The following is a 10,503-nucleotide window of genomic DNA, read 5'->3' as shown; positions in this document are numbered from 1 at the left end:
CAGAACGAGGTTTGTCATCAATTGACATTTCACCATTTTTGAAACAGGAAAACCACTCAAACACTTGAGTTTTCCCCACAGCATCGTCCTTGTACGCCGTTTTTAACATTTAAAGAGTTTCTGTTCCACTTTTCCTGAGCAAAAAGCAGAATTTCACAGCCGCACGCTGTTCACGAAAATATGCCATTGCAAAACCGACGATCACACAAAACAGTTGTCACTATAAACTCTGCCGAAACTAGTCCTTACCTTCTGAAGCAACGGTAGTCGGCTTATCGACTCAGGAATGTTAGCTCTATGGGCTCATGGTGGCAAAATGCGGTACTACAAAAGCTCTGCCCACAAAAAAATTAGTTCGGTTTCTTTTGGGTACCCCATCGTATAAGTGCATATGAAACAGAGATGTGTTATTGAATTTCTCACTGCCGAACAAATTGCACCCATTGACATCCATCGCACTTGCTAAAGGTGTACGGAGATGATACAGTGGATGTCAGCACAGTGAGGCAGTGGGTAGTGCGTTTCGACAGTGGCGAAAGTGAAGTGCACAACAAGCCACGCCCTGGGCATCCCTGCTCAGCTGCCACTCCTCACAATGAACAGCACCTCGATCAGCTCATCCGTACAGATTGGCAGATAACGACCAGGGAATTGTGTGCACGGCTTAATATCGGCTGTAATGCATTGGAAATGATGTTGGGAAAGCTGAATTATCACAAAGTTTGTTTCAGGTGGGTCCCACAGATGCTTACACAGGACCACAAAACTCATCGAATGGAAGTCTGTCAGGACCTGTTGCACCAGTTTGAGGCTGAAGGTGACAAGTTTCTGGAAAGCATCGTCACCGGAGATGAGACATAGTGTCACCACTACGAGCCAGAATCCAAAAGACGGTTAACTGAGTGGCAAAATCTGGATTACCAAGAAAAAATAAGTTCAAGACACAGCCATCGGCAGCGAAAGTGATGTGAATGATTTTTGGGATAGGCAGGGTGTCATTTTATTAATTTCCTGGAGCTTGGTGAGACTATCAATTCTGAATGCTACAAGGGGCTGCTGACTAAGCTGAAAGCAATCTTTCGCTTGCAACACAATAACGCTAGACCCCACACCAGTTTGCGACCACCGCGCACATTGCAAAGTTTGGCTGGACTGTCCTACCACATCCACCTTATAGCCCTGATTTAGCACCTTCAGACTTCCATCTCTTTGGGCCTATGAAAGATGGACTACTTGGGCAACATTTTCCAGACAACGAAGCTATCACTGCAGCTGTAACAAAGTGGCCGGCCTCTGCTGTTGCAGACTTTTACAAGCATGGCATACAGGCTCTTATTCTTCGCTGGCAAAACTGCATAACGAATGGTGGTGATTATGTGGAAAAATTACTGTAAGTAGCTGAAATCTTGCTCTATTTAACTGTGTTGTTATGCTTTCTGTATCTGTTGTAGTTTTCATTAAAGAAAAAAAAAGGCATTATATATGGAATGCTCCTCATACTTTACATACATAGTAGTGTAGTTGGTTGAGGCACTATGCTACTAGTTGGAAGGTTGTAGGATCCCAATGAAGTGGATTTTTTCAATTTACCTAATCCTTCCAGCTGCATTATGGCCCTGGGGTTGACTGAGCCTCTAACAGAAATGAATATCAGGAATAATCCTGGGGGTAAAGGGCGGCCGGCACATAACGCTGGCAACCTCACCACCATCTGTGAGCTGATTGTCTAGACCAAGGGTCTCCAAACTGCGGACCGCGATGTGATTTTATCTGGCCTGCGAAAGAATTGTGCAGAAATGCGCCAATTGAACTAATTTTCCAATGAGTACTGGTAAAAAAAATACTTGTTCATAGATTTCAAATTCATTACTTAAGATTGTGTTTAAAATATATTGATATTCCATATTTTGTTAATATTAATATTATTCACAATTTTACTAATTCTTGACCTTATACTGCGCGGTATTTCTTTGTACTTGTTCGGCCTCGATCAGCAGTGTCACTTCGTGGCAATGTAGGTAGCGCGAGCAGTTCATTACTAGACGTCTTGTGCACAAGACTTCTTGCAGTGGTACAGTGTAATTGTAACAGATCAACGTCACCGCCTGTGTCATACTTATTACCATTTTTGTATGTATTAAAGGCAACTTATGCCCAGTTTTGCTCTAACTGGTAGCGAGGAATGTTGATAAGGCTACTGGAACTTTAGTCCATTCTACGACGGCCGGCTTGTAAATTTATCTCCATTTTTGGGACGACATATCTGTGTGAACAAACTTTTTCCCAGATGAAGTACATCAAATCAAAACACAAAGTAAATTTATCCGATGAACATTTAGAGTCACTACTTGTGATTAGCGTGTCAAAATTTGAACCTCAATTTAATCAGATAGAAGAATGCAAAAAGAGTTCCATCATTCACGTTAATTGTTTTATTATAATTTTTGATGAAAATATGAGCATTTGCTGCTACTGCCTGTTGTCATTAATATGCGATAATTTATTCTCACGTACTTTGTATTTAGTTTATGAAATTCTGTGCTTTCAATAAAACACATATACCTAGAGTTATTAATTTCTCATTTTATCTTGCCCGTTGAAAGTGCGGAATTACCGAATGTGGCCCGCATTTCAAAAAGTTTGGAGACCCCTGGTCTAGACTATGAGGGAGCCTCAACATCTCACAGCCTCTTACAGGGATACCTGTACTTTACTTTACTTTTATATATATGAACCACCATGTTCACTACTAATTCTACTAGAAGTACTTATTAATTTAAAATTATCAATATTTATTAATCCAATATGCTCCTCTTTTGACTAATGTTCAGTAAAATATAATACATTTTTGAGATCTATTGTAATAAGATAGTTAACACCAATAATTTATTTTGTAAGCTCTCCACATATGGTGGAGAATTGATATTTGTGAAGAATTTACATCCTGTTAAGATTTGAAGTCTTCACTGCGGTGACTTCATTTTGCATCCTTTTTGTCTAACTTCATACCAATTCTAGTTTTGTTCTGGCATCTGTCCATAAAAGAAATCATCCTTTCTTGTAATAGGTGGTTCCCCAAGTCTTTCTGATGAAACAGTTTCATTTCATTTAGCATTCATAATTGCCACAACACTTGAACAAGTCACTTCATTTAATACAAGCCCTCTGAACAAATGTTTAAAGCATTAGAATTTGTCAACAAATAAATACTCTTGACATGGTTAAACCTATAATGAAAATTATAACACACTATCAAAACCAAATAAATAATCAAATTAGATACAAGACATAAATAAAAATTAAAGTTGATTTAAAAATCGAAACCTGATTCAGGAGGAAATTAAGAGGAGACTGAACTCAGGTAATGCCTGCTACCATTCAGTCCAGAACCTTTTGTCTTCCCATCTGTTGTCCAAAAACAAAAATTAGAATATAGAAAACCATAATTTTGCTGTTGTTCTGTATGGGTGTGAAACTTGGTCTCTGACTTTAAGGGAGGAACATAGACTGAGAGTGTTTGAGAACAGGGTGTTGAGGAGAATATTTGGACCGAACAGAGATGAAGTGACAGGAGGTTGGAGAAAACTACATAATGAGAAACTTCATAACTTGTACTCTTCTCCAAGTATAATTAGAATGAACAAGTCAAGGAGAATGAGGTGGACAGGGAATGTAGCACGAATGGGGAAGATGAGGAATGCATATAGGATATTGGTGGGAAAGCCAGAAGGAAAGAGACCACTGTGAAGACCAAGATGTAGGTGGGAGGACAATATTAAAATGGATCTTAGAGAGATAGGATGGGATGGTATTGGTTGGATTGATCTGGCTCAGGATAGGGACCAGTGGAGGGCTCTTGTGAACACGGTAATGAACCTTCAGGTTCCACAAATGCTGGGAAATTCTTGAGTAGCTGCAGAATTGGTGGCTCCTCCAGAAGGGCTCAGCTCCATGAGTAAGTAAGTAAGTAAGTAAGTAAGTTGATTTAAAGAATGCCTATCATACTAGTTTTGTGGTAGTGACATCATTATTTATACCCTGACATCTGTCTGCATGGAGATCAGTGTCTTCCTGGAAGTCTATCAGTCCCCCTTCCTTCTTCAAATTCTTGACCTTCATGTTCCTGGTTGTCTTCATTCCAAGTCACATAAATTAGTTCTTTTATTTAACATGTATTTTATAATTTTCTTTGCAGCTAAATCTTCTCTTTAGCATTTAAGTGTAAACCATGTTTTGTAAACAGGTTTCTTACTTCAATCTAACTTAATAAGAGCTATATTTTCAAAAGCCTTCATCTGTTTCCTTAATTTTCTATTACAAATTTCCACCTCTTTATTTACACAAGAATTCACATGTAAGTCAAATCTATTTGGGCCCCACAGTTGAATAATGTTTATATGACTATTTTCTCTAACAGAGTCCTTCAACTTTTTCAAGATTAATTTTTTCCTACATCCTTTGTGCCTCCATACACTACAGCCACATCTTTCGTTGTCAAATTTTTAACTTCTTCTTTTGCTGTTTTTGTAAGTCATTAAATCGGCACCTGGCTTAATAACCCCCGGAGCTGCAAATGTGTTATCCAGGTCTTATTTCACTTTAGATGCAGTCTCTTTTATGGCTATATCCAATAATTATAATCTTGTGTTTCTCCTTTTGGATGTCTTCTTTTTACTATGTTTTCCCATTTCTTGATTTCCTGTTGATTTGCACACCAGCATCTCACACTCATCACTAATACAAGGTTACTCAGCGATTTGTTATGACCCATATCAGGTATGTATTTTCCTGTACTCCATAAGAGAATTTTTCTGTTTTCAAACTACTGCATCTGACCACTTAGCTTCATTTAAAGTTTGCTCTCTAATAGTTTCATACAAACTTGTTACCTGGAATAGTATTGACTTCTGACAACACAACCTCTTTGACTGCTTGTCTCTCGTCAGTTTTTAAAAACTGTTTTGATTCTCTCACATCACCAATTACATCCATTTATCTAAAATGTAACTGACTATTTTACAAGGAGTCTGGATAGCTACATACTGAGTATTTACTGCACTATCTTGCTATAAATAACTCCTACCTTCAGTCTCCTAATATCTTTCTGCAAAAGCTCAACACTTCCCTTCATAACACTAGGTTCATTTAACACTTTCAGTAGTATGGTTTTGATTTCTATGTTTCCCTAAAATTTTCACTGGACTGAGTTGCATTATAACCACTATAATGTGGTGCGTTGCACTATTAACAACAACAGATACTTCCACCATTTGTATACCTCTTGGATGTCTTGGATGGTCTTGGATGGACTGAGTAACAACCTTGGTAGCATAAGAAATCTCACTTAAGAAATATGTTCTCTGGAGCGATTCATCTTTAATGAATATGCTGGAAATCGGATTGGTCTGGCGATACTGATACACTTCCTTCTTTATATTAAAAACTGATATTAAAATGGCTGAAGAGAGAGTTCATTTCGCTTTATGTAAACAATTAGAATTAAAACAACTGAAAAGGGAGTTTATTTCTAAAGTAGGTAATGCTTCGAATCTCACTTTTCAATAAGGACTACGTAAAATATTTTTATTGCGTAAAGAATAACCTTTCAGATGCATATACGATTCTTAAAAATTAATATTTATTACCTCATACACAACAAAAACACTTTAGTTGCATAACGAAATATCGAGTCCAATAAGATCAACAGTAATTAACAAATAACTTAATATTACGTTCTCAACTCAGCCGCCTGTGCAATTTCCTGCTGTTCGCATTATATCCGCCATTACACATACTGTGACATCCACTGGAACGGCTCTGGGAACATGGTTTAAGGCAAATTTAGTCTCACTAAATCTGAACAAAACCTATTGTATGGGATTCCACTCTAAATATATTATTAATTCCGAAATACAAATTAAATATAACAACAAAATTATTTCCAATACTACGGAACAAAAGTTTTTAGTTAGTATTTCATAATACTATGTCCTGTAAAGTCACATCGATATGTTGGCTTCCAAATTAAACAAAGCGTGTTATATTGCAAGAGCAATCAGCCCTTTCTTATCATTAAATTGCCTAAAGATAATCTATCATGCTTATTTTTATTCAGTTATAACATATGGATTAATTTTCTGGGGAACTTCTTCCCGCAGTACGAATATTTTCAGACTCGAAAAACGAATGGTTAGAATATTAATGGCAGGAAGACCCATGGATTCTTGCAGAATATTTTTTAAAATTTTAAATATACTACCTCTGGCATCCCAGTATATACTCTCCTTGGCTCTGTTTATGGTTACCAATAAATCACTGTTTAGACAAAATTCTGAATTTTATAATTTTTATACCAGGAATATTCTAATTTTTTTTCAAGTAACGACTCAGTTGACAATGTTTCATAAAAGTCCCACCTACGCAGGCGTTAAGACATATATCCATCTCCCAGCAGATACTAATGACTTCGCATGTGATATTAAAAGCTTCAAAAGAGAATTAAATATTATTTGCATGAGCATTCTTTTTATACTGTGGATGAATTTTTTATGCCTAAAACTAGATAAGTATTTCTGATGGGAATCGTAACATCATTGTATCAATATTTACAGTGCTCTATTACTTATATTTTTATTTGACAAAATCTTTTAATGATTGCATGTCATTGTTATTATTATTATTATTATTATTATTATTATTATTATTATTATTATTATTTATTGTTGTTGTTGTACTTATTTTTGGCTTTTCTACATCCAATTGTTCTACCAGTATGGATCAACAGAAATTAATAATAAATAAAAAAATAGAGTTACGTGGCAGCTGATTACGTAACAGCAGAGCAACAGGTGCGTTAATAATAAATAAAAAAATTAGAGTTACGTGGCAGCTGATTACGTAATAGCAGAGCAACAGGTGGAGGTTATGTGGCAAAAGGTGCGAACACGTCACAACAGGTGGAGGCAGGTGGAGGGGATGTGATAAAAGCTGTAGCAGTTGAGCAGGGAGTGATAGAGGTGACATAGTAACGGTTGCAGTGTGATCAGAGCTGACAGAGTAACGGTTGGAGTGTGATATAGTGGTGTGATATAGTGGAAGCTGCACTCAACATTTATTGCTTGTTGCTACGTTTCAATTGGGAGATGTATACACGTGAGTATTAATGCTGTATGGACGTAGAGCTTCGAAAATTCAGAAAACTAATGCTATTTAATCTTCTCATAAAACTAATATTGTGCATTTTATTTATGATATTGGTGAAGTTTTAGTTTCGAGTACTGACTGTAAGGGATCTTGGTATGACGTTGGCCAGTAAATTATATTTTCATCAACATGTTAATTACTTGTCTTCTGAGACACTATGCTTCATAACAAACAATGTTCCTGCCTTGGATAACCTGAAGGTTCCATAAGCTGCTGTAATTCTGTCAACGATTACATAGGCCTGTGCCTTGATGGCCTGGGATAAATTTACATTGGCACATTTTAGCAGCCTTGGAAATATAAAGAGAAATTTTCAAATTTTTGTTGTAGACAGTTTGAGTAGATTGATTTTCTTATGGCTATAATTTTCTCATGGAAGGTTTAAAGTTTAGGACAGTTTCTTCCAGATGACCACATCTTGTTTGTTCAATTCTTTGTAATGTTTTTTAAGTGGAAGGTCATCATCACTTTATAATGTGTACTGTTTGTCTTCCTGTACCCTCTTGAGGGAGATCTTGAAAACTAACCACACTCTTAGGAGTTCACTCATGAAAATCAGGCGGGAAATAAATCTGCAACAGATGTCACAGTTTATCTATTTATTCATTCATTCATTCATTCATTCATTTATTGTATATTGTTATTTTTGTTACTTCCACGTGGATCGAATGATAAGTGAGAATCAGTGTTCACTCTACTCCTGCTTTATTAAGACTGAGCTATTTGATACAGAAGTACGCCTTATATATACATACAGGCTTATAACCATAGTAACACATAACAATATAAAGATACTGTTGTTACACACGTTACACATAACAGTAAACATCACTTAGGTAATGACACATAACCTAGTTCTTAAATTGTTTACTATGATGTTGCCAACTCTAACATTATATTTCAGTATCTGAGAGTTGCCAACATAACATATATTCCATAAATCCACATACACAGATATAGAACCAGTCACATAGTTAATATAGTACAATACAAATATAAATATATATGTACAGTTTATAATCATTAAAATAGATAAAAAAACACGTGTTAAATTTATATCAAAAAAACAGTCTTACATCACTATACATAAAATTATGCAATATTAAAATTGTTTATGCTATTATCCTTATTTCTAGGCAAATTTGTTACTAAAGAATTCATCACATGTATAAAAAGAGTTTTGCAATAAAAATGTTGTCAACTGAATTTTAAAATTTTTCAAGTCATTAGACATAGATTTGATTTTTGGTGGCAAATGATTAAAGATCTTTACCCCCATGTAACATATTCCTTTTTGGAATTGTGTTAGACTAGTTTGTGGATAATGCAGATCATAGACAGATCTGGTACTACAATTAATAGTTAATAATAATTACAATCTATAGTATTCCTTCTGAATGTGGCAGAAGATACATTGGTGAAACAGGCAGACCTCTAGCCATACAACTGGATAAACACAGGCACAGTCTCAAAGAGGTTCTTCTAGAAAATTCAAAATTAGCCCAACATGCCTGTGAAGAAATTCATAGGGTAGGCTGGGATAATGGTAGGATTTTGGAAATTGAAAGCAACATCAGGTATAGAAAGAACAAGGAATTAGCCCATATGGCATCCTTAACCAATCCCATTAGCCACCCCAGTTTGAATATTTCTCATATCTGGATTCCCCTCATCAGCAATGAGGTTTCCAACTCAGAGAAGATCTGTATGACCTGACAGATTCATTATGGGTTTCCATAAGGTTTTAGTCTTGAGTGTTCAGTAAATCAGTCCCATTAATAATAGGAACAGTGTAGCCTTCCAGATCGTATTGTTTTATTGACTTCGGTAGGCATTAATACTAAAAAAGGAAAACAGAAAATATATAATGAGACAGTCTAGACAACAGTAATTTTAAAGAAGATAAAATAGACACAGTTTTGTCAACATTTGTTTTATTAGCTGTTGGTGGTAATGCTGCATGTTCCAACCCTTTTCTTGCGTCATCTTCAGGCATGCAAGAATACTGGTACTAGTTCCTGAATTGCGTCATCGTTCAGTACAGATTCATATGGTGTTTGAACGAATTTTTATACTAATAATTATACTTTTAATTTAAATGTAGTTCAAACATAGTTTAAAACTTGACTATAAAAGATAAAAATTAAAATTAAATAGTGATTGAGAAATTTATAATTTATGTTATAAGTCTTATATTAGACTTTGTGACTGCTACATATCTGTAAATGTGTTTGGTTGTTCCTCTGTGGTAGTGATAGTTGTGACGTGGGGTAACTGCTTGCTGGAACCTTTCCTCAGAATCTGGGTTGTGTTGATTTTTAACTTTCCTATTATCAAGTGAAGGCTATACTTGTTATACTTATTTATACTTGGAGTTAGATATTCAAATTTGATGTTGTCTATATATACAGTTGCCCATGGTGGTGGTATTATTATGCTTTAGCTGTTCTAACGTGTAGCGTTTCCACCAATGGCTAATAAAAGAAATGTTGACCCAGTAGTGTCTGATTAGTTTTCCCAGAACTTCTTGTTTATGCAAGTTCCTTAATTGTCGTTATTTCAAGCTGCATGAATTTTGAGTTCGTACTGTCACTGACAATTTTACCACTCTTTTTTAATGAAATGTGGACTGAGATTATTTTATTTATATTGTATTACATATTTTTATAAGAGGTACTGGGATGTTACAACATGGAGTTTGATTAACATAGCTTATATGAAACAGCTGATCATTCAAACTGAATTCATACATTTGGAACGATAAAGCATCATTGAAGAAGACAAATTAGTGTAATGCTTGCTAACATTCAGTTCAGAACATTCTGTCTTCTGGTATGCTGTCTAGAAATGTACAGAAGGCATGCCAGCAGGTGTAGCTTTTAAATCCGTTCGGTTTATGGGCTGCATTTAATGAATTGAAATATTAGTGATATTTCTTTGCCAAAAGCAAGATGATAATGGGTGCTTAACAGTTGGTCGGTCAATTGGTACTAAAAGCTGACGTTTAGTACAAATAACAGTTTTACATGTTTAAATAAATAATTGCTATAAATATAATATAAATTAATTATTATATAGTTTCAGGGGTAACCTATCATTACAATGAATAAAACGACTTCCAATTGCATTTCTGTAGGGATCTGGCATGTCTGCAGTTGTTGCATGGGAGACCAAAGAAATGTTCATGTATGATAACCATTTTAGTGTTCTATGTTCAGTTGAACTGGAGCCTGCTAACTTATCCCGAGCAAGACCTGAGTCCTTGCAGCTAGCAGTATGTAATGATCATTCATATGGGGG

General features: G+C 35.6%; 1 protein-coding gene and 1 long non-coding RNA gene across 2 annotated transcripts in view; one reads left to right on the top strand and one right to left on the bottom strand.

Annotated features, from left to right (window-relative positions):
- The window catches only part of LOC111867981, a 7,588-nt gene extending 1,400 nt beyond the window's left edge, over positions 1-6,188 (bottom strand). Inside the window, exon 1 of the long non-coding RNA XR_002843433.2 lies at positions 5,646-6,188. This is a non-coding gene — a long non-coding RNA (uncharacterized LOC111867981). The remainder of the gene's footprint in view (positions 1-5,645) is intronic.
- A 564-nt stretch (positions 6,189-6,752) lies between these two features.
- The window catches only part of LOC111867972 (ribosomal protein S6 kinase alpha-5), a 29,522-nt gene continuing 25,771 nt past the window's right edge, over positions 6,753-10,503 (top strand). The window contains exon 1 of the mRNA XM_023858235.2: positions 6,753-7,152. Within this exon, the coding sequence (XP_023714003.1) occupies positions 7,143-7,152 (10 nt within the window). The 5' untranslated portion in view covers positions 6,753-7,142. The remainder of the gene's footprint in view (positions 7,153-10,503) is intronic.

Source organism: Cryptotermes secundus, unplaced genomic scaffold (assembly GCF_002891405.2).
Source record: "Cryptotermes secundus unplaced genomic scaffold, Csec_1.0 scaffold447, whole genome shotgun sequence".
In the NCBI taxonomy this organism is placed as follows: domain Eukaryota; kingdom Metazoa; phylum Arthropoda; class Insecta; order Blattodea; family Kalotermitidae; genus Cryptotermes; species Cryptotermes secundus.
This window is presented reverse-complemented; position numbering and strand designations above follow the sequence as displayed.